General features: G+C 50.8%; 1 protein-coding gene across 1 annotated transcript in view; it reads right to left on the bottom strand.

The window, feature by feature from the left end:
- The window catches only part of SIN3A (SIN3 transcription regulator family member A), a 60585-nt gene that overhangs the window by 9423 nt on the left and 28043 nt on the right, over positions 1–23119 (bottom strand). The window contains exons 4-15 of the mRNA XM_029065512.2: positions 21260–21366; positions 19689–19971; positions 18079–18330; positions 17230–17382; positions 16527–16685; positions 14260–14349; positions 13103–13221; positions 9668–9878; positions 8871–8987; positions 5235–5473; positions 2955–3138; positions 1602–2178 (exon numbers count right to left, since the gene is read on the bottom strand). Coding sequence (XP_028921345.2) covers positions 1602–2178; positions 2955–3138; positions 5235–5473; positions 8871–8987; positions 9668–9878; positions 13103–13221; positions 14260–14349; positions 16527–16685; positions 17230–17382; positions 18079–18330; positions 19689–19971; positions 21260–21366 — 2491 coding nt within the window. The remainder of the gene's footprint in view (positions 1–1601; positions 2179–2954; positions 3139–5234; positions 5474–8870; positions 8988–9667; positions 9879–13102; positions 13222–14259; positions 14350–16526; positions 16686–17229; positions 17383–18078; positions 18331–19688; positions 19972–21259; positions 21367–23119) is intronic.

Genomic DNA, 23119 nt, shown 5'->3' with positions numbered 1-23119 from the left:
TCCAATCTGATTATTTTGATTCACGCCCAGTGCTTAGTAGTGTTGGGCACATAGTGAACACTTCAAATACCACAAATTATTACGCTCAAGGCTGCCTCTGAGGAACTCCATTCACCTCGTCCCCTACCAGTCCTTGTTGATCTCTTACTACAACCAGTCCGTGCACTTCACTCCTTCAACGCCAACTAAGTACCTCTATCTCATCTAACTTAGGACCACCCCCTTGTCTAATGAGTTGGAACTCCCTCCCCTTGAACAGACAACATACCACTCTTCCCCCCTTCAAAGCCTTATTAAAAAGGAAAAAAATAAAAAAAAAATCACACCTCCTCCAAGAGGCCATCCTGGACTAAGTCCTCATTTCTACTACTCTCTCTTCTGTGTCATCTCAACTGAGTTACCCCACCTTCAGCCCTTCTGTACATTTAGTAATATACTTATTTATATTAATGCCTGCCTTATACTTATTTATATTAATGCCTGCCTCCCTCCAGGCGGTAAGCTCCTCGTGGGGAGGAAAAGTGTCTACCAATTCTTGTACTGCACTCTCTCAAGAGCTTAGTAGAGTGTTCTGCACACAGTAAGTGCTCAACAGGTATCGCTGTTTGATTGACTGATCCACCCAATGGGCAGCGGGGGAGTCCTGTGAGGATGATTTTCCCTAGGGAATACCATGGTCTCCTGAGGCTCTCTCCACTACACTGAAGGGTGTTCTATGCCCCACTGGCCGGGAAAGAGTCCTTGCTCAAAACAACCAACAAGTGACACCTCACAGGAGCCCCACATACTAACAGTCTGGTCTCTGGGGCCTTGTCCAAGGCCTCTCGCCTTCAAAAGGAGACACTAGGGCAGAGGTCGGCAGATTTTGGGGCACCCAAATCTACCGCTGACCGGCTGAGTGTGGGGCAATACCATGTCGCGACATCACCCTGTGTCCCCAGCCGCTGCCACCTCATGGTTAGCTCTCTGCCTCCCAGCCAAGGCTCCAACGGGAAGAGGCAGGGCGGGAAAGGGGGTGCCAGGGGCTGGCATCGGCATCCATCTGCTCCCATGACAACAGTCTGACCAGACCCGATCTGACCCGGTCTCCTGCAGCCGGCCGGCACCGGGAAGGGGAGATGGGTTACCACCCACCAGTCCCGTGCAACTTTTAACGTCACTATCACCAGCCCTCAGAAAGTCTGAGGGGGCTCAGCACCCTCTTTCCCCCACCCCGAGTCCCTCCGCAAAGAGCCCGACAGAATGTGTCTCGTGAGAGGGGAGCTCCCTGTCCGTGTGGCGGGCAGAGTGGCCACGGCGCCCCTTGCAGCTGCCACCTGAGGTGGGGGGAGCCGTGGCCGGCCCGGCTGCCACACCAGGGGTGGCTTTGCCCACAAGACAGCTGGCAGAGGCCGCCCTGCCCCCCGGCCCCAGGCAGACCTCATTCCTGCAGAGTGGGCCGGGGACTGGCTGAACCACACCGGGACTGAAGATGAGCCAGAGAGCGCCTGCCATAGGTCGCCCGCCCTGGACACGAAACTCAGTTTATCCCTCCTTCCTCGCCCCTCAGAAGACCAGTGGCTTCAGCCGCCAGGGTCCCGGACCGAGGCGTGGGCACTTACTGGGCTCCTTGAGTCGCAGCTGGATGGCCGGGCTGTCACTCTTGTCCCGCTTGATTCCCAGCACTTCCCGCTCCCACTCCCGCTCGCGGTTCTCTTCCTCGATCTGCCGCTCCGCTTGGGAGCAAATACGCAGCAGTCGTAGGCACAGGATCTGGTGCAGCCGCATGAAGATGTACCAGTTGTTGTTGACGTAGAAGAGGTTGTACGCTTCCTCCACGCCCCGGAACTTCTGGGCGGCCGTGCTGCCGAACAGCAGCTTGGCTTTTGGGGGGCTCCCGCCGACGCCGTTGTGTTTTTTGGCGGCCCCCGTGGCTTCGTCTCCATCCAGCTCTTCCTCCTCCTCTTCCTCCTCCACGTCCGAGAGGTCGCCCCGCTGGGCGAACAGCAGGTCCGGGATGAAGTGGTGCATGATCTGCTTGATCTTGTACTTGTCCTCCTTCTGGATGCCCGTCTGCCTCTTCACGTGGTGGATGATCAGGGCGGCGGCGTCCTCCAGGATCTGCTTGTCTTCATAGGCCAGAGACAGGTGGGGGCCCGCGGGCACTCCGGCGTTGTCCTCCGTGGCCTGTTCTTGCCGCTAAGGCAAGGGAGAGATAGGGGTGGGCAGAGAAAGAAAGAAGGGCACTAGAGTCAGGGGCAGGTGAGCCGCCAAGTCATCCTCTCCCCCAAGGGCTTCGGTAGCCCCCGAGGACAGGTCTGGCGGCACCAAACTCGGGAGCCCAGAGAAGCAGCCGACTTTCAACTGAAGGAAGTTTTAGGCACGGCCTCCTCAATCCATCAGTGGCATTCAGTGAGTGCTTACTATGTGCAGAGCACCGTACTAAGCACCTGGGAGAGTACGATACAACAGAATCGGCAGACACGTTCCCTGCTCACCACAAGCTTCCAGTCCTCATCTCTCCCAACACTGACCCAAGCCTGAGACCGGGAGCCCACTGTGTGACAGGGACTGTGTCTAACCTGATAAGCTCGGATCCTCCCCAGCGCTCAGTACAGCACTTGGCACATAGTAAGTGCTTAATACCACAACAAATAATCATACTAATAATAGTAACAACAGAGGTTACGCACCGTCCCCAGAGCTCACGATGTAGGACTCCCTACCCTTGCTTTCTACGCCCAAGGCTTGTTGTGAATAGGGAATTTGTCTACCAAGTCCATGGTATTGTTATTCTCCCAAGCCCTTAGTACAGTGTTCTGCACATAGGAAGCTCTCAATAAATACCATCACTGAGGAGGTTTATCCAGAAAGCACTGTGATGGCATCAGAAATCCTTAAATAATCCTTCACTAGCCCCGCCTATTTCCAAGGGGGATTTGGGGGAGTGATGTGCCATGCCCTCCTCCATTTACCTCATCGTAGATGCTCTCAATCTCATTGAGTAAGCTCTTCGACCTCAACACCTTGGTGTCGTTCTGCTTGAAGTTGATACCTTGATGATCGAGAGACTTGAGGTAATACTTCTCATTCTGCTCCCTCCAGACCTTGTTGAATCCTCTCTGGGCTTCTCGCCACTCTTCCTCTTTCATCTTCAACCTTGAAGAGAAGAAGACCCAGAAACTGAGACAGTTGGGGAGTGGGGTGTGGGGAGAAAATGTGATCTCATCGGCTGCTGACAGCCAAATATTTGAAGACGACTCCTCCTGGGGGAAGCCTAGGAGAAAGGAAGGATTCAATTCCTCTAAAACCTCGCAAGCAGGAGGGTTTCTGGGGAGGATGAGTGTGGGCACTGAGGTGGAAGGTTGGTGCTGGTAAAGAGAAGGGTTACCCAGTAATCCCAAAGTTAATTGGGAAGCCAACTCATATGAGATAGGTCACTTGAGTAAATGACAGAAAGTCCCTAAATACCATCAGCTAGAGCTCCTTGAAATTATGTTAAAAAAAAGTCAGCAAAAAATTTGGGGAAAAAGGACTCCCAGATAAATCCAAGGAAGACAGAGTCCTTTTTTGGGTTGGTGGGAGAGAGAAATTTCTTTTGGGGAAGAAAAAAGTGGAAAAAGCGGCACACTGACTTCAAGTGTTTACTATAGTCCAAAATATATGGTTAAACATTACAGACTTCTTGTAGGCTCTCCTTGCTTGGATGGTAAAAAAATCTTGATTAGGTGAGACTTGCTTGGATTAGGAAAGGTTATAAAATGCAGTGAATAAATGACTGGAAATCACCCACAGTGGAAATTAGTTTTTTTTGCCTCCTGGTGCTACCCACACAGCTCAGATAAGACCAGGAGATGCCATGCACAACGCATCATTTAAAGGAAGGGCTGTTTTAGGTAGAAAGAGCTACTCATATTTAGGTAGTGGATTCTGGGGAAAACTTTGAATTCTGAAATTGGACAGATCACTTGGAGTGGCTGTTGAGAAGCCTGCCCATAAGTAAAGATTAGGAAAGAGGAATATGGCCCCAGACCAATTTCACTGTGCCTGGAAAGACAAAGAGGGAGACCGACAGAAAAGAGGATCCTGCAAGAACAAATCTCGTATTAGCACGTTCACGCTTGAAGTTAACTTTTGTCATTTACTCCTTTCTCATTCGGACGGTAGCGAGGAACAAGACTTGTAGAAAAAAGCCCAGTTGCATTTTGAACTTTCAAACCTAGAGAAAACAGAAATCCAAATGTGCCCTATATGGGTGCAAACAGGAAGGAGGTTGGACAGCTCCTGCTCAGACAACAAGGAACTGCTTTTCTGGAAAGAATATGCATGGTGACGAAATGAGTGATAAGTATGGGGAAACCCCTCTGACCAATCCATCAACTGTGATTATCGATTGCTTCCTGTGTGCACAGCACTGAACTAAGCATCTGGGAGAGTGCAATACAAGAGAGTTGGGCCTACCCTCCGGGAGCTGACAGTCTAGAGCTCAAGAGACAAGGCTAGGCCTCGGTTACAAGGGGCCCTGGGTGATCTACCAGAAGCACCAAACAGGGAACTGGTGGGTCAGACACCCCCGGCCCCCTGCCCAGCTGCCTCCCTAAGAACACAGTCCCTCCAGCTGGGAGGACCCGCCCAGCGCCGTGGGTCGACAGTGGCGGCTGCGGCTTCCTTCCGAGGCGTCCCCCTTCCCTGACCGCCAAACGCCTCAGGGTGGGGTTAGGGTTGGGGCTCCTTTGAGGGAGGAATGAGGAGCGGGCATATGGTTTGCTCCCCAGTTTCAAGAAGTGGAATAGAGCACTTTGGCTGAATCGCCATTCTCCAAGTTCACCCCCAGTTTCCACTTCACCTGTGAGTCCAACTGCCCCAGCAGAAATCCCCGATCTTTGAACCTCAGAGACTTTTAGTTGGGAGAGATTACAAATTGCTCGGACGGCCAGCCACCCACCCACCCACCTCGGCGTTTGTCACAAGCAACAACAGCCCGGTGCCCTCCTCCAGACCGTGATGGCTTTTCTGCATTGTGAACCCCTGAAGGTCAGGGTCTGGGTCTATTTCCCACCCCAGGGCCTAGTGGACAGTGCTCTGCCTGCAGCAAGTGCATCATCGAGACCACTACAAGCTAGTCGTACAACTGCCCACGAAATCCGTCCCCGCTGAATTCAACGGCACGACCTTTGCCTCATATTGCAGCCCACCAGCCACAGGCAAACGCCCCCGGCATTTCTCTAGGGCCATGAGCGGGGCGCCACCTTTACCTTTTAAGGACAATGGGGACGGCAACAGACGGATTCTTCCTCAGCCCGTCGATGATGTCGGCAGCTTTGTCGGCATATATCCTCTGGAGTGCCTTGCGGTGGATCACCTCCGACGTGCCCCCGAGGGTGTTGTCCAGGCGGAATTTGGCTTGCTCCTCAGCCGATAAACGTGAAAGTTTCTTCTGGATTGTCTCGAGGACTCGGATGGTTGCCAGATTGGTCTCTAAGACCACATCGAGCTGAGGAAAAGAAAGAGGAGCTCTAATACACATATAGCCTCAATACACTTGAGCTGGGGACTTCTCAATTGGGAAGAGAAAGTTCAGAGCTCCCGAATATCATGCTAGCCAATTTACTTTTCCAAGTCTCACTCAAATGCCCTTTTCCCCAAACCAGCCTTAATAATCGTGGCATTTGTTAATCGCTTACTGGGTGACAAGCACTGTACTAAGCACTGGGGTTGATATAAGGTCGTCGGGTCCCACATGGGTCCCACAGTCTAAGTAGGAGGGAGAACAGTGATGCTGATGAGGGAGCTGAGACACAGAACTTAGAGTGACTCAGTCAAGGCCACAAAGCAGGTGTGTGGCGGAGCCGGAATTAGAACGCAGGTCCTTTGACTCTCAGGTTCATGCTCCTTCCACTAGGCCATGCTGCTTGCAGACTTATTAGCCTACTATGATTTTCCTCTGGCTTCTCTCCATCTTTATACATGTTTCTTTTTAAGGCACGTTTGCTGGGAATCAGAATCCATGTACTGAGGAAGTAGTGACGCTGTAAATCTTTGTTAAACTCTTTTTCACCTACTATCTGATTTCTTTTAGGCCAAAGGCAAAAATTTCTTTCGAGTCTTGGCTTGCCAGTAAGGCAAAAACAGAAACGGGGGGGGAGGGGGAGAAAGAGGAAGAGAGAGACAGAGAAAGTCCAACAGTTCTCTCCACCTGGGTCCATCCTGTCACTCTCTTCTCTCCCAATCAACACTGACTGGACCCCTCCAGGAGATGGAAGAAGGGAAATAGGAAAGCTTGTCCCAGGCATTCTCCTTCATTCCCCCTTCCCCCTATAGAAGCTGACCCACCTCCCCGCCCCCTGGCTGCTATATAAAAGCCATCAAACACTCCTGACACCGCTACTTACTCTGGGCCCCTCTCGTTGAGCAGCAGGCCACACAAGCAATGAGCCAAATGAGATACAAAATGAGGGTGGAGAAAAGCAGAGGGGCTAGGGGCCAGTGTAAACCCATGCCTCAGCTGCTTCTAAATTTGTCTGTGAGGTCTTGCTGGATTCTGCCAAGGACCTCATGCCCACCTCGATATGTGAGAGCCTCAGAGGTACCTCTCACCTCTTCACGTCACATGCTCAGTTCTCTGCCAGGGCCTATTTCCTTTCACTTTGATCAACAGGATTTGAAGGCTCGTTGTGTGCACAGCACTGAACTAAGCACTTGGGAGTACGCTAGAGACTCGTAGACACAAGGGTCCTTGTTTTCAAGTTTATAATCCAGTGGGGGTGTTGGCGGGGGGCGGGAGGGTGGGAACAGACCCTAAAATAAACTACATGTAGGGGGAAAAACAGAGTAGAAAAGAGTGGTATGTACAGAGCTCCAGAGAGAGGCTGCAAGCACCCACGCACTTAGGTGACCCTGAAGTGGCAGCTTGTGGAGGGATTTCAGGTGAGGAGAGGGGAAGTTGGATCAGCGAAGGTGCTCTGGATGAGATGATTTCGGAAGGGCCCAGAGGCTTCGCTTCCTCTTCCCTTAACTGACTTCCATCTCTTTTATTTTTAAAATGAACGTGAGAAGGAGCATGGCCCAGTGGAAAGAGTGCAAGCCTGGGAACAAGGGGACCTGGATTCTAATGCCAGCTCTACCACTTGTCTGCTATGGGACCTTGGACAAGTCACTTCACTTCTCTGTGTCTCAGTTACCTCACCTGTAAACTGGATGTGAAGCCCCTATTCTCCCTCCTCCTCACACTGTGGGAGAGGTAGAATGCTCAGGTCCAGTTACCCCACTTCTCAAGGAACTCCAGTGGTTGCCCATCCACTTCAGCATCATACAGTAACTCCTCATCATTGCCTTCAAAGCAGTCAATCACCTTGTCCCCTTCTACCTCACCTCACTACTCTCCTACTACAACCCAGCCCACACACTTTGCTCATTTAAAACCAATCTTATCACTCTACCTCTGTCTCACCGCCAACCTCTCACTCATACCCTGCCTCTGGTCTGAATGCCCTCCCTCCTCCTAAGTGACTGAAAATCACTCTCCCCACCTTCAAAGCCTTATTGAAGGCACATCTCCTTCAAGAGGACTTCCCTGACTAAGCTCTCCCACTTCCCTCTGCATCACCCTGACTTGTTCCCTTGATTCAACTCAGCCCCATAGCACTTATATACATACCTGCAATTTATTTATATTAATGTCTGTCTCCTTCTCTAGACTGCACATTTGTTATCGTCAGGTAATGTGCCTGTAATACTCTCCCAAGTGCGTAATACTCTCCCAAGTGCTTAGTACAGTGCTCTGCACATAGTAAGCACTCAATAAATATGACTGACTGACTGTGAGCACCACATGGGTAAAGGACTATGTCTGACCTGATGATCTTGCTTCTGCCCCAGTGCTTACTACATTACGATGGCACATACTAAGTGCCATGAATTTCCTTTGCAAAGAGAAAACCAAGGTCATGTTACTGTGTCGATTTACACTCTCCAAAAGTGTCAGAAAATACAAAGAGGCACAAGTTCTTATTGCACAGCTAGCTCCCAGATATCTCCAAAGGACTACTCAGGCCTCTTAACATACTCTGGCAGCAGAAAAAGGAACTGTCCCTGCTTAGAGAACAGGTTGCTCCCTTTAACTTACGCCTCCAACCTCACTGTATCACTGGCATCTGGACTCGGGGACTTTAGCCGGCACAGGCCATCACTTTGTGCCACTTAACCAATAAATTGGAACGTTTACTTGGAAACTAGCCAGTCAGTGAGCAACTTCATTTAGCATCTCTCCATCAAGCAATCCCCACAGAATGGACGCTACCTACCCGGGGGGAGGGAGAAAGCCCAGGCAAAAGCTACCCACAAATCAGCTAAATCACATGGACATGTAGATTCCAGTATAAGTGTCATTGAGAGAAGAATCAGCCTCGGCAGAATTTGGCTTTAAGTGAAAAAATGGTTAACCCATTTTTGCTTTTAGCCAGGACCAAAAAAAAAAGAGACCCCATGGACAGCTAATAATAATAATAATAATGGTATTTGTTAAGCGTTTACTTTATGCCAGTCACTGTACAAAGTACTGCGGTGGATATAAGCAAACTGGGTCGGATAGAGTCCCATATGGAGCTCGCAGACTTAATCCCCATTTTACAGATGGGGAAACTGGCACAGAGAGGTGAAGTGTCCTGTCCACACAGTGAACAAGTGAGGGAGCTGCAGTTAGAACCCAGGTCCTTCTGTCTTCCAGGCCCATGCTCTATCCGCTAGGACATGCTGCTTCTCTAACAACCCTTGAGACCATGAACGGATCAGTCCCGGGGCATATTTAAGCCCATCTCCACTCGCAAGATGCCACTTCACACATCCCCATCTCCCGAAAGCTGAACCCGGCAGGGGTCCGAGCAGGCTGGTACCTCGAAGCGCTCATCTTCGCATCTGTAGATGTGCTCTTCATACTGTGTTTTCTTGGAGCTGACAAAGGTGGAGTCCTCAGACCAGGAAGGGAAGGAGACCCAGGTATCATTTAAAACCTTGGAATTTGAAAGGAAAAAAAAAAAGGTTAAGATGGAAAACCTGTTGGTTGAAGAACCACACAACTACTAGGTTACTCAAGCCTGAGCCAAAATAATATTGATTTTTTAGTCACTTTAGTGCTTTCTTTTCAGCCCTAAACTACTCTGTGCCAAACTCAACCCACTCAAACCATTTCGGTATATACACTGTAAAAACTGGAATTCTACAACTAGCATTAGAAACAGGCCCACCTCTTTCCACTAATATCAACTACAAACCCTTACCTACATACTTTTAATTACCTGCGCCATTTTTTCTAGAAACAGAAGAGGTCTCGCATGTACAGTATGGCCAATGGGATCTCTACTACTATTGTACAAACGCCCCGTTCTACAGATACAAGTGGTTCGTTCTTTTTAAAGGGAAATGGTCATCTGACTCCCTTCGCTCTGGGCTATTTATTGTCTTATAACACCTAAGTACCGCTAGAGGCTATTAACCCAGGGGAGAGTCAAGAACAGCTAGAATTTCACACAGATCTTTCCATTTTGCCTGCGAGAAAGAGTCTCCGAATTTGCAGAGTGGGCAATCCATTTCTAACCCGCATCTCCGACTCTTTCGTAAAACTGCTAGTGTCTGTTTACAACAGGAAGCTGAGCGAGACGGGCACAGGGGCAGAGAGACAGGCACACTTTACCTCCTTACACAGCGGAGTCCTTCCGGTGCACTTGGGTTGCTGGTAGCTTTTGGGCAAGGCTCGGTAGCTGGACCCCAACCTTTTACAGGAGGCGTAGTCGATCTCCATAGCAATGCCCTCTGTGGCCCTTTCCTTGGGAAACGTCTCCATGTGGACAGACTCCTTATAGCCCAGAAAATTTTTAAACCAAGTGAACAGTTCAGGGAATTTCCTGAAGGAGCAAATCAGAAAAACAGGTAAGGAATCAGAAGCAAGGTAACTTGCACCCCTAGACGGCAGCCCCAGTGGCTCCTGGATTACGATTCAGTTCTCCCCGTAAGACTGACAAGACGGAGTTTAGGGAATTCTTGACAAAACCACGGCCACCCAGCAGCAGGGACCAGTGGGGAAGAGGTGGGGAGGGGAATATCTGTCAGAGTAAGTTTGGGAATTTAAGCTCAATTCTGGGCCATTTCCCCATGGAACTACTTCCCTGAAGGAAGCATCCCCAAGAAGAAATTGGTTCTGAGAATTCAATTTCTGATTTCAAAACTGCTAAGAAATCTTTAGTTCTCCTCCAGCCCTTCCACCTCTAGGTGACAGAGTGAACCCCCTTCATGTCGCTCAACGAATCAATCCCATCTGAGTGCTTCCTGTGTGCACAGCACTGTACTAAGCCTTTGGAGAGTACACTGGCAGATGCAATCCCTGCCCACAATGAACTTTGAATCTACGGGGAGAGATGGACCTTAAGATAAATTATGGATGTGGATGTAACTGCTTTGGGCTGAGGTTGGAGTGAACATCATGTGCTTAAAGGATAAAGATCCAAGTGCCTAGGCACCGCAGAAGGGAAGGGAGTAGGGAAAAGATGTCTTAATCAGGGAAGGCCTCTTGGAGGAGATGTGATTTTAACTGGGCTTTGAAGGAGGGAAGAGTTATGGTCTGTTGGATATGAAGGGGTCTAAACCAGCCCCTGGCTGTTGTCTGTGCCTAGGGGTGTGTGTTCTCCCAAAGCACTCTTCCTGACCTCTTCCTACTGACCCATGAGCCCTCTTGGGCAGGTCAGACAGTCCCCCTGCTCCACTACATAGGCTCTGCACTCTCAGAGGAAGGCAAAACCAAGGAAGGAGGAGTTAGAACTGAGCAACAGGATGTTCTTCTGCTCCCAAGGGGGGAAAAAAGATTAAGTACCTACTGCTTTGCACTCTTTTACCCTGCATTAAGGCCCAGTGGCAAAGGAGTATGCCAGGCAACTTAACTTATAGATCTTCATCTGATACGAACACAGCCTCTCACGGGGCAAGGCTGTTCAGCACTAAAGGGCAAGGTTATGAATATTCCTTGTCTAAATCACGGGGCCGCCTAAAGTCCGGCTGCAAAACCTTTGACGGAAACCACATTTAGAAGGTATCGGAAAGAGAGGACTCCTTAGTTACATGACGACAGACTGTTGGCGATGCCTGCTGTTGACCCAGCCTGGAAGGATCAGAAGGCATTTGCTGAAGCCATGCCCTGGGGATAGGGGGACTGCCCGCTTCCTGAGCGACTTGGAAGCCCACCTACTTATCACACTGCTGGCTACTGTTCAGACTGCTCAGCCCGCCCCTCTGCACCTTATTTCCTGCTCAGAGACAACCCTGTGACTGAGGAACACCCTCCCAGCCCACCTCACTGGCAAGGAGTGAGGAAGGAACTGGGTCCTGGTAAACCCCGGGGCTCTCTGTCCATCAAGTGGGCAGGTTGATATCAGGGCTTTTTTTTTGCTTTTTCATTAAATATTTGGGAACTGCTTACTCGGAGTCAAGCACTGTTCTAAGTACCGAGGTAAATACAAGATTATCAGGTTGGTCACGGTCCCATGGGGTTCACAGTCTAAGTAGGAAAGGGAACTATCATTGAACCCCCATTTTACAGATGAGGTAACACACACACAGAAGTTAAAGGACTTGTCCATGGTCACATAGCAGAGCCAGAATTAGAACCCAGGTCCCAAGTCTGAAGAGGAACTTCTCAGGTGACATCTGGGGGTCCAGGGCAAGCTGACACTTCCTGGCCCCAAGCTTGTCCCTGGGGCATTAACCTTCCCACTCCTCCAACAGAGCCCAAGGACTCAAGATGCAGACGTGCCCCTAACTAGCAAACATTCGGGCAGAGACAGATCCTGGAAAGCACAAGCCCATCAAATTGGTTGTCTGGTTGCCCCTTCCCAAGCTAGGTCTGGGGTGATTAGTGTGTCAACAAACTCCCAGAACCAGACTGTGAGCTCCAGGATTCCACACACATTCCTCCGGCACCCGGCACGGTGCCCTAAAGGCAGTAGGTGCTGAGGAAATAGGTCCAAAAGCCCCAATATGCTCAGTTCTTCTAGAGCACAAGTTTCCAGGACGCCCTCTGGGTAGAACGCGGTAGGGGAATTCAAAAGTACTCTTCTGACAATGTGTGTGCACGGGACTGGGATGCGATGTCGTGTCGGAAGAAATGGCAGTGTGAGCCGCAAGGGACACCAGTCAAAGCGCATATCCTGTCACATGAGTTTTACCTCAGGTGAAGCTCTTCAAGAACACAACCCTTGAGATATCAGAGAACTGAGTTTAGCGGCACTCAATCTGTCAATGGTAACGAGAGTTTCCAAGTGCTGGGCACTGTATCAAGTACTTGGGAGGGTACAATAGAGTAAGCAGACCCAATCGCTGCCCTCATGGAGGTAACAGCCTAGTGAGGGAGGCAGACATTAAAATAAATTACAGGCAGGGGAGGCGACTAAGTATTCGGCTAGGAGAGGAAGTGCGGCAGGTTGCAGGGTGAGCACTTAAGGGCTATGGGGGGCTCATTCCCAAGCGCAGAGGCGATACGTGAGGGAACATGCATCCCAGAAGGAATGTGCCACACAAGACACCTGCTCTCATGGCCTAGTGGAAAGTGTTCAGGGTTGGGAGTCAGAGAACCTGAGTTCTAATCCCAGCTCTTCCACCTGCCTGCTGTGTGATCTTGGGTACGTCTCTTCCCTTCTCTGGACCTCAATTCAATACCTGTTCTCCCTCCTGCTTAGACTGCCAGCCCATGAGGTAGAGAGGGACTGCCTGTCTTGTATCTACTTGTGTGTAGAAAAGTGCACGAACATAGTAAGCGCTTCATACGATAATTATTATTTTTAGGACGAGGCTTGGCTCAGGTAACTGGAGGGACAATTTTGTGACACAAAGAATGTTCTCTTTCCCCGTGTAAACCCCGGCTCATGAAAACCCAGTGTCCCAGCTCCTCACGGGCAGCTGAATGGTCCCGCTAGGCCAGCAAGCTCAATGGCTGGGTGGTGTAGAGGATACCACAGCAAGTTAAGTTAACCTTTTCTATTTATTTGCCCAGACGCACCAGGAAAGGCCTTCCCCCCGCCCCCCGAACATACACACACTAGTGCCCCCTTAGGCTGCGGACTTGCCCTCTTTCTCCACTTACCCCAGGAATGGAGAAACTAGCTGGACGAGCTCCGCCCTGGAGATCACCTCCTGGTTAAAAATAACCAGGCAGCGGAGGAAATTCTCATATGCTTCTGAGCTCCGAAGAGCCTTGCGCACCTGACAGAGACATCAGGAGAGGAGCAAATGGTTAAGGGTGGGGAGGGAAGAAATTGACTGAACGAGGATCAAACACCTCCCCAGGAAGCAACGGCAGCTCCGGGTTCTTCCCAGAGCCGGGAACTGAAAGGAAGGCGAGCCCATCAGAGTTCCCCCGGCTTGTCTTTTGGAGGCCTGGCAAGCAACCGACCCCCAGCCGCTAAGTCGTCCACCCTCCGGGGAGGGACTACAGAAGTAATACACAGTTAGTCTCCATCAGAGCCGGTTTGACAGTTAACGTCAAGCAGCCGCCATCCAACCCGATGAGAACAGCCCCGCTAATCACCCGGGTAGCTGCCCCCGGCTCAGTTAAGTTGCAGAGAGGGAGGCGTCCGGCCCGGGTCAGGGCCTGTGGAAGTCATGGCACTCCACACCACCACAGCTCCCAAAAAGCAATTCTTTCCCCTCAGGATTGCTGGTGGGGAGTGCCTTCATCATCAGCAAAGTAGAGCTGCAGCTGATTCACTCGGGTCCATTGCCCCATTTCCCCTTCCCCCAACCAATGTGGCACACCTGAACCCACAAATAAGTCATCTTGCCTCAGGTTAAGCATCAGGGCAATTAAGGGATTATAAGGCATCATAAAGCCCCTATACACCTGATGCAGACACTGGAATGATAATTAGCCTGTCAAATTTCCAATGGGGAATGCCCAATGTACCCCGGGATCAGATGGAGGTATTTCTAATGAACGCTCCTCCCACCGTTCCTTTCACAGGAGAAGCTACATTTGCGGCAGAGTTTCAAGGAACAAAGGGCTGCAACTTGGTGTCTGCGGCTCTCTCAAGTCATATTCTTTCGACAGGTCTGCCCCTGGCCACCTTTTACAAGGGAACGGTGTTAAAAAGCTCAGGGCATCTAGAAGCCCGCTTGGGCATTTCGGGCTTCACTGTACAGGGCAGGGAGACATTTAGGCGCTTTCATCAGAAGCATTGTTGAAAGAAGCTAATGCTGAGACAGAGGGGAAGCCCAGGCAACCCGCTGCTGCTCGTCTCTCACCTTCTCGAAGAACAGAGACTCCGTCCCCACGCCGTGCTTGCTGGCTTCGGCCAGGGACTGGTCCTTTAAGCCAAGTAGTTTAGGTTTCTTCTGCGAAGGAGGGAGACGGAAACAAACACACAGATCAGTAAGAGACCAGTGAGACCCGCCAGAGATTTCACTTTACCGATCCCCAGAGGGCAGACTTAAGCAGGAAGACCAAAATTCACCCGCATCATCTGCCTCAATCCACACTTCAGTGTGTCCGTGGGCCCTCCGACCCAGTTTAGGGGCTCCTTGGTTTTCTTCCTTTCCCCCACCGAATTGCTTCGGGAACCTTCTCTGCTGTGCTTTGGCCTGTACTGATGACCAAGGCTATCCATAATACTCGGGCCTTTAGACTGGTTTGCCGAGGTCCTCATGCAGGGCCTTCTGGGCTCTGGCAACGCGATGCCTTCAAACAATTCAGTGGGGAGGCTGTTCGTCACAGGGGGTAAAAGTGTTGGCTCGCCAGATAGTGTTTCGTCCAGAATTCTTCTGGGGGTTGGGAAATGACCACCAGTGAATCTAGGCCAAGAAGCAGATGGCGGAAACGAGAAGATCCGACCTGCCCACCAGACGCTTCCTCCAATCACACCACCATCATCAGCATCAGCATCACTGGTATTTACTGAGTGCTTACTATGTTCAGAGAGCTAGGGAGAGTAGAATACAATACAGTTGGCAGAGATGGTCCCTGCCCCCATTGAGCTTACAGTCTAGAGGGGGAGACAGATATTACAGATTGCTTTTATGCAGGTATCCTTTGGAACAAAATGCTGAGCCAACCTGACCTGAAAGTCTTGGGCACACGACCCGAGCCTTTATGGTGCAGGTAAAAATCCTCTCTTTGAGAAGAAAAGCAGAAGGGAGGACCACCACAGCCATCTTTACACTCCTAGGGGGACGCACACACACCGAAGTGACTGGCCCCGCGTCCTGTAACTGCGCCGGAAACCTCAAATGAGGATTAAGCCAGCGGGCAAAGGTAACACACCAATGCCAACAGCTGGCTCTCCTCTCTAGGACTTCCCAGACCGAACTTGGGAAAGTACCCCTAGGGTCCCTAAGATAGACTTTTCCTGCTGAAGGCAGCAGACACTTGGGTAGGGTAATTCCGGAGGAATCACTTCATATGTTAGCCCCAGAAGGGACAAGGACTGTGTTTAACCTGATTAAACCCCAGGGATTAGAACAGTGTTTGACACAAAATAAGTACTCAACAAATAAATTATTTGTTAAGCAGTGTGTGTGTGTGTGTGTGTGGTGTGCTAAATAAGAGGGGGAACGCCTGTTGAGCCAAAAGTTAACACACTAAGGCACACTCTTTGGGAAATCCACATCCACAAAACCAGAAAGATCAGCCCAATGCCAAAATGCAGGCCACCAAAGGGCTGGGCTTGGCTGTTGAATCTGAAATCATTAAAGGAGCCACAAATGAATGATCCTTAATTTGGGGAAAGTCTTAGCAACGAACAGAGTGTCAGCCCTGATTTGCAGAACAACTCATTTGGTTACGGTCGCTCAGCTCCCTCGACCTGACCCGCCTTGAAAAAATGAATCGCTATCACCTCAAGCACCGGGGTCACCACAGTCCACACAGGTACTTCCACTCCTTCCATGGAGATTCCATTTTGCGATTCAAAACAATAATATTCCCAAAAGGACATCATTCTGGGGTCTCCCATGGTTGCAGTGTACTCAAGGGAGGGGAGCTACTTTTCTGCGAGGAGACCACCACCGTCAATCAAAGGGAGAGAGAGTTTCCACCGTGTATGAGGACAGAGTCGCATCCTCCCAAAGACCAGGGTGGCGTGTGCTGCCCTCATGCTAAGTTCCGCCCTTAACACCCGCAGGAGGAAAATACCGGCCTGCCCACCGCCGAGTTGGGTTCCTACAGATTCTCTGAAGATCTCTGGGTCAGCCAGGGAACTACATCCAGCCGGTTCCCCCCGGAACCTGACACCTGCCAGTTCTGAAGACTGGCTTTCAGGAAAACTCGCCCGGCAGTTAGCAGCCCCCATTCCGACCCCGTGGGTGTGGGTAATGCAGGCTCCTTCCATTACGCAGCAGCACGTTTTTGGAATTCCCAAATCCAGTTCGAGCCCAAACACCGACTGGGAACACGGGTTGCGGTTGAACAAGGCGCGAGTGCTCTAATCCTTGCGTCTTCCGCTCTGCACCCCTGGCCTGGGGCTGGATCCGGAGAGGGGCCTGGGGACCCCACCTCAAGCAACCAACCGCCTCACCTTCACGGGCGGAGTCGTTCCGGGTCCCGAGTGGCGACGGATCTGACAGCCATTCTGGTTGGGCCTTTGCTGCTTGTTGTTCAGCTGCGGCTTCTTCACTGTGCCCCCGTGGTCATTGCGCACGGACTCAACTTTCTCCGCCGTCGTCTTGCTCAGTAACTGATCGAAAAAGAGCAACTACCATTAGGGATCACAAATTGGGGCCGGGAGACAGTCCACGCAAGAGAAGACAGACTTCATAATGATTTAAATAAAATAAACCGTTGATTTTCTTTCCCCTCCACCCCAACACAAGTAGTTGGACAGAAGTATGCCCTTCCACCCCATCTGGCCTGATAAATGAAGAATTTGTATTTTGTGGTATTCGTTATGTGTTTACTATGTGCCAGACACCGTACTAAGCGCTGGGCTAGATACAAACTAATCAGGTTGGACACAGTTCCTGTTCCAGGTAGGGCTCACAGTCTTAATCCCCATTCTACATATGAGGAAACTGAGGCACGGAGAAGTGAGTTGCCCAAGGTCACACAGCAGATGAGAGGCAGAGCCAGGGTTAAAACCCAGGTCTTCCAACTCCCAGGCCCGTGCTCTTTCCACTAGGCCACGCTGCTTCCCTTGGATAATTCCCCTCCCGCTCCCAGGTCTCTTACACCTCCAACTTGACAACTGCAAGCAGTTCTGCTGTGGCGGAATGAAAACTTACCACTGAGCTGTTGGCATCCGGCAGGAACTGCCCAAACTCAGAGAGCAGATCTTCCTGGTTCTTAAAGAGGCGGGCTACCTGGGCATACACCTCTTGCTCGGTCAACGCTGGGGTGTAGTTTCCTCCTGCTTCCTTGGCATTCCGTTGTTCTTTCTGTCAGAAGGAGGTCAGTTTTGGAGGGGCGGGGTAAAAATCAATGACTGACTCCAACAGTCTCCACCCCCATTCCCCAGCCACAGTTCGGTGCATGGCACCGTGAAGGGGCTCACTTATTGCCGCTGCTGCTTCCGCTCCCATTTATCAGGCATCAGCAGTCAAGACGTAGACCAACTGCTCAGAAGAGTTTGAGTTATTCGTTTCTGTCTCCACTGCCAGGTTTTCGGTCAATAAATGGGAGCAGGAGATACTAACTCTTAGCTCCCCTGCAGAATTAGGGTGGTCACTCAACATGGGGGATGGGGAAAAAAGGGGGGACCTTCTAAAATGCAAGCTCCTCCCAGGCAGGGATCGGGTCCCCCACTCTCCTTCCCCAGGCACTCAGTACAGTGCTATGCACACAATAAGCGCTCTGTAAATACCACCAATTGATGAAAGAGTCAACTGACCATAATCCAGATGGTGAAGAAATTCCTCCCACCCAAGTTTAACCGCACTGTAAAAGTCACCTCTCTAAGCATCTGCTATATGCCCTCAGTCCTTTCACTCCGACAGAACCACAACTTCCAAAGAATCTTCAGAAGGCAGGAGGCCTGGTGTCCAGTCAGGTCACCAGAGTCCCTCAGACAGGGGGCTCGAGCCTGGTCTCCAAGGGGCTGGTGCCGCAGCATGCTTGTGGGACTGACAGCTCACCTGATAGGTGTGCAAAATCTCCAGGAACGCTTTGTAGATGTCCGGCTGGCCCTGAAACCGGTTCTTGATCTTGTTCACGTAGTTGATGGCATGGTTGAACTCCACCGGCTGATTGTTCTGCAAGGACGGGGCCGTTCCCAGGGAGATTGTCACGGGAGTGTGAGGCTGGACGGGTGGAGATCGCGGAGATGCATATGGTGGGATCCCGGGACTCTGCTGGCTGGTGGGCGCGTGGGCCTGGAGCTGGGAGGGCTGCAAAGACGACAGTCGACGTTTCCCTCGGAAACGGGTATCGCAGTCCGTTTGACTGAACCCGCTCCCGTTTCCGAAGCCGGGCTCTCATCCCGAGTACAGCCATGTCCTTCATCATTCGCTCATCGAGGAGCCTAGAAAACTCAAGTTTGACCTGAGTCTATTTTGGCCTGCATCAGGGAGACTCAAGTTTGCGTCCCCACCATACCCCCACATCACCACAGGACAGGCATACTGAAGGGGTTATGAAAGTTCTCTTTTTCTGTCACAAACTTGTCGGGAAGAGAGATGAGGACAGAAGAGGGGGACACGGTCCCATTTTTAATCTATATATTTGATGTCCCTTCTCCCGTGAAATCTCCCCCAGTTTTATGAAAGTTGGGACAGGAGATCACAGACAAAGATTTTAAAAAGGCTTTTTAGACCCAAGACCACCACCAAGCCACTTCATCCGTGGCATCGGCTTTGATTAATTTGAGTAGCCGGACACCTCCTCACAACACTTTCACTGCACTGGTAGCCGTTTAATGTGTGCAGGACAACCTGACTGCCCGCTACAAGCATCATCCAGAGCGAGGCAGCCTCTCTAAACCAACACAGAGTCACAGCTCCGGTGATGACTATAGTGCCCGCTGTGTGCTTACTATGTGTCCAGCACCGTTCTAAGCACTGGGGTAGAAACAAGCTAAATCGGGTCAATCCCAGTCCCTGATCACATGAGGGTCAAAGCCTAAGGTGAAGGGAGAACAGATACTGGACCCCCATTTTGCAGATAAGGAAAAAAAAAGGCCCAGAAAGTGAAGTGACTCGCCCAAGAGGATCCAGCAGACAGGTGATGGATCCGGCATTTGAACCCAGGTCCCGAGTCCCAGGCCCACGCTCTATCCACTAGGCTGCACTGCGTCTCATGACCTACGATCCCGGGACATACAAGAAGCGGATCCTCGGGAAGAGAAATCGTCTCAGCTGGGAGTGGTGTCTTCTTCAAGACATTCCTTCCCGTTCATGTCTTTCTCCCCGTCTAGACCAAGCTCGCTGTGGGCAGGGAACGTGTCTGTTTATTGTTGTATTCTCCCAAGCGCTTAGCATAGTGCTCTGCACATAGTAAGCGCTAAATAAAAACAACCAACCGACACCAGAACAGAAAATCGGATCGAGCCCTCATGAAAGGTGCAGCTCCCTGAAGAAACGAAACCACTCCGGCCCCGTCTGGGGCTTGACTTACCCGGGTGAGCACGGTACCAAGGGACTCGAGGAAGGAGCGTCCCAGATGGATGTGTCTTCCCCACCCCCCACCCCCCACCAGAGAATGGCCACTTCCCCGAGTTGGGTTTTTTTGATTGTTTGCGCGTTTTTACCTTGCTGACTTTGGCAGGTGTCGGCTGAGGTGCCGGTTGGGCTGGGGTGGGGGTGGACTGCTGAGGAGGCTGGGATGGATGCGGGGGCTGGGCCGGGGGCTGGGGCTGGAGCCCGTGGGTGGGGATCTGGTGAACCTGGCCCGGCGTCGTCACGTTCACCATGTCGTTCGTCTGCACCTCAATCTTGTAGCCAGGGGGCAAGAAGGTGTTGAAGCCCATGATCAAGTCGGGATGCCCCTTGAACAGTTGGGACACGCGACTGATCACTCCCGGAGTGTCGATGCTGAAGAGGACACAGACACACGAAAGGAGAGTGACACGTTTACCACAGACCCGAGCCCGAACTGCCAGTCAGGGTGAACTCTCCCCTCCCTCCCCGACCCTCTATTTTTTATGGTACTTGTTAAGCGCTCACTATGTTCCAGGCACTGTAATAAGTGCTGGGGTAGACACGAGATAATCAGGTTGGACACGGTCCGTTCCCCATAGACGCTCGGACCTCATTTTACAGACGAGAGATCAGATGAGGCACAGAGAAGTTAAGTGACTTGTCCAAGGTCACACCGCAGGCAAGTGGCGGAGTCCCTCGTCTGCTGCTGACGACATTTTTTTTTTTAAAAACCACAAAAGAGGCAATACAACTTTTGCATTTCTATCTAGGACTCGCAGGAGGGAAATTACCAGAAGAAAAAAACAAATAAGGGATACACATTTCCCCATGCACAATAGCTCTTTGCCAAGTACCTTTCCAGGAATTAAGTGAAGATTAAATGAATGCTTGATTCAAGGAATCCTCATCATAACTTTGAGGTACGTGACTCCAGAGAATCAGCCAAAGTCAGGACACACAAACTAAAACATGAGAAACCCACTTTTCTAATCAAGACTAACCTGAAGACCAAAACTCGCTTCTAGGACCGATAACAATAATCACAATGGAATTTGTTCAGCGCTTACTATGTGCCGAGCACTGTTCTAAGCGCTAATCTTGGTATCTGTTAAGTGCTTACTACATGTCAAGCACTGTGCTAAGCACCAGGGTAGATATAAAACAATCTGGTCAGACACAGTCCCTGTCCCATATGGGGTTCCCAGCCTAAGGTGTCTAGTCCCCGTTTTACAGAGAGGAAACGGAGGCACCGAGAAGAGACTTGCCCAAAGTCACACAGCCGGCAAGCGGCAGAGCCGGGATTGGAACCCAGGTCCGCTGACTCCCAGGCCAGTGCTCTTTCCACTAGGCCACGCTGCTTCCCGTTTATGGCCATGCTGTCTACGCAGCCCAAGTGAATTACTTGTGAACTGCACCTAAATGACAAAGTGTGGGAAATCAATCCGGATTCAAACAACCTGGACCCACCAATGAGGGACCCGATGAGGGACCCTGATTCCCTCCTTCGATATATACCAAGCCCTGGGGGACACTTGGTTTAAAGGGGGCGTCAAACTTGGCTATGACACAGGGGCAGGTGCTTCTCCCCCTCCCCGCCCCCTCCCCAGCTGCCCCCACCCTTTCGCCCTCCCTCCTCCCTCACAAAACACATCCAGGAGAACAGGCTGTAAGCACTTCTTACCTTTGTGATTTAAATTCCTTCATGATGTCCAAAAAATCATTATAGACTTGAGGCTGACTCCCAAACTGTAGCTTCACCTGGTCAAGGTAAGACAGGGCATCCTCCACCTAGAGCAACGTTCAAGCTCACAGTTAACACAAGGCAAGCAACACGAGAGAGAAATCTGTCTTTGCAAACCAACACGGGTAGGGGTGTACGAAAACCTAGGAAAAGAAATGGAGGTAGAAACCAACACAGCATTAGGAATTTCAGCCAAACAGCTCCATGCCCAATAATAATGAAGGAGACCAACGTTCGTGGTCGGCTCGGACCTGAAAAAAAGGAAACACACAGAAATATTTTTGACCTGAACCACGACTACTTCCTCAAAGGTTCCCTTTCCGACTGGTATATTAATCAGTGATTTCCGGATCCTTTGCCTGAAGAAACTGGAAGTGGCTCAATTCACATTGAGGCCGGCCCGGAGATTGACCCGCAGCTCGGAAAGCAAGAAGAAACTTCAGAGTGTTGGGCCCTAATTGGAGGGATTCGAAGAATCTGCGTAAGTGCAAGACTCGAACTCCCTCTGTGTGAGACCAGCCTGGCTCCCAGGAATCCAGCATATAGCCAGTTATAAAAATGGCCCAAATAGGAGAGCAGCAGGGATGATCGACTGCCCACTGCTCGCAGCCCTGGCCAGGTCCCTTCCCAAGTTCTGGGTTCGGGTTTCTGGGCCCTACGACTTCAAAGCACTCCGGAGCCCAAGAGGGACTCTCAAGACAGTCCCAAAGAGACACTCGGAGACAAGCTCGAGGGACTGCCATCAGTCAGTCTGTAGAAGAGCAGGCCCAAGGAAACTTTGATACATGTCTTCGGGTATGGCAACCGGATGGGCCCAACTAATCTTCCACCTCAACTAAGGCAAGAGCAGAAAATGGGCTAAAGTCGAAGCATGGAGGATTTATGTTATAGAAAAGATGCCCTGGAAGTAAGGGTTGATGACTCAATAATGGGTGCCCAAGAGAGACTTCAAACTGTTCTTCTCGGGAAAACTGTAGAAAAAGAATTCTGTAGATTCCCATCTCAGGCTGATTTGGGAGAAATGATGCCTAGAAGCAGAGGGATGGATTAGATGGCTAATTCCTGTTCTCCCTCCCCATTACACTGTGAGCCTCACATGGGAAGGGGACCACATCCGACCGGATTAACTTCATTCATTCGATCCTACTTATCGAATGCTTACTGTGTGCAAAGCACTATACTAAGCACTTGGGAGAGTACAATATAACTATAGACACATTCCCTTCCCACTATGAGTTTACGGTCTAACTTGTATCTTTTCCAGCACTTAGAATAGTGCTTGACACAGAGTAAGCACACAATAATCATAATAATGGGTCCCAAGATCCTCTCGACGACTCTGATTCTTCTGCACCTCCTGGACCAGGAGGCACAAGAAAACAAGACGCTCTTCCCGGAAAAATTTCATCCATGGCCACAGACCGATGGAGCCGTAGTCCTATTCAAAACCACCATTAGATGCTTGTTTCTGCTCGTCCGCCTCTAGAAATTCCTGATGGGCAAAGAACAGATGTTCTTTGATTTGACTAATTTAGTTCCTGCCACCTTCAGATTTCTTGGAAGAGGCTCTCAGCTGAATAATGTGCTCCCTAAACACAGAAAATCTGGTCAACTCCAGAAAGGCTGATGATTTTACGAGCTAGTGAGTTGGAAGGCTGTTCAGGTGCTTGGGGTTCCGGTGACACGCCTTGCTGACGGTAAAACGAACTTCCTGAATATGCCTGGGTGCGGGCACTCGGCAAATAATAAACACTAAAGAAGCCCAAGTGACGGACAACCCGCCTCATCTTACTAATCCGC

The sequence above is a fragment of the Ornithorhynchus anatinus genome, chromosome 5 (genome assembly GCF_004115215.2).
Source record: "Ornithorhynchus anatinus isolate Pmale09 chromosome 5, mOrnAna1.pri.v4, whole genome shotgun sequence".
In the NCBI taxonomy this organism is placed as follows: domain Eukaryota; kingdom Metazoa; phylum Chordata; class Mammalia; order Monotremata; family Ornithorhynchidae; genus Ornithorhynchus; species Ornithorhynchus anatinus.
This window is presented reverse-complemented; position numbering and strand designations above follow the sequence as displayed.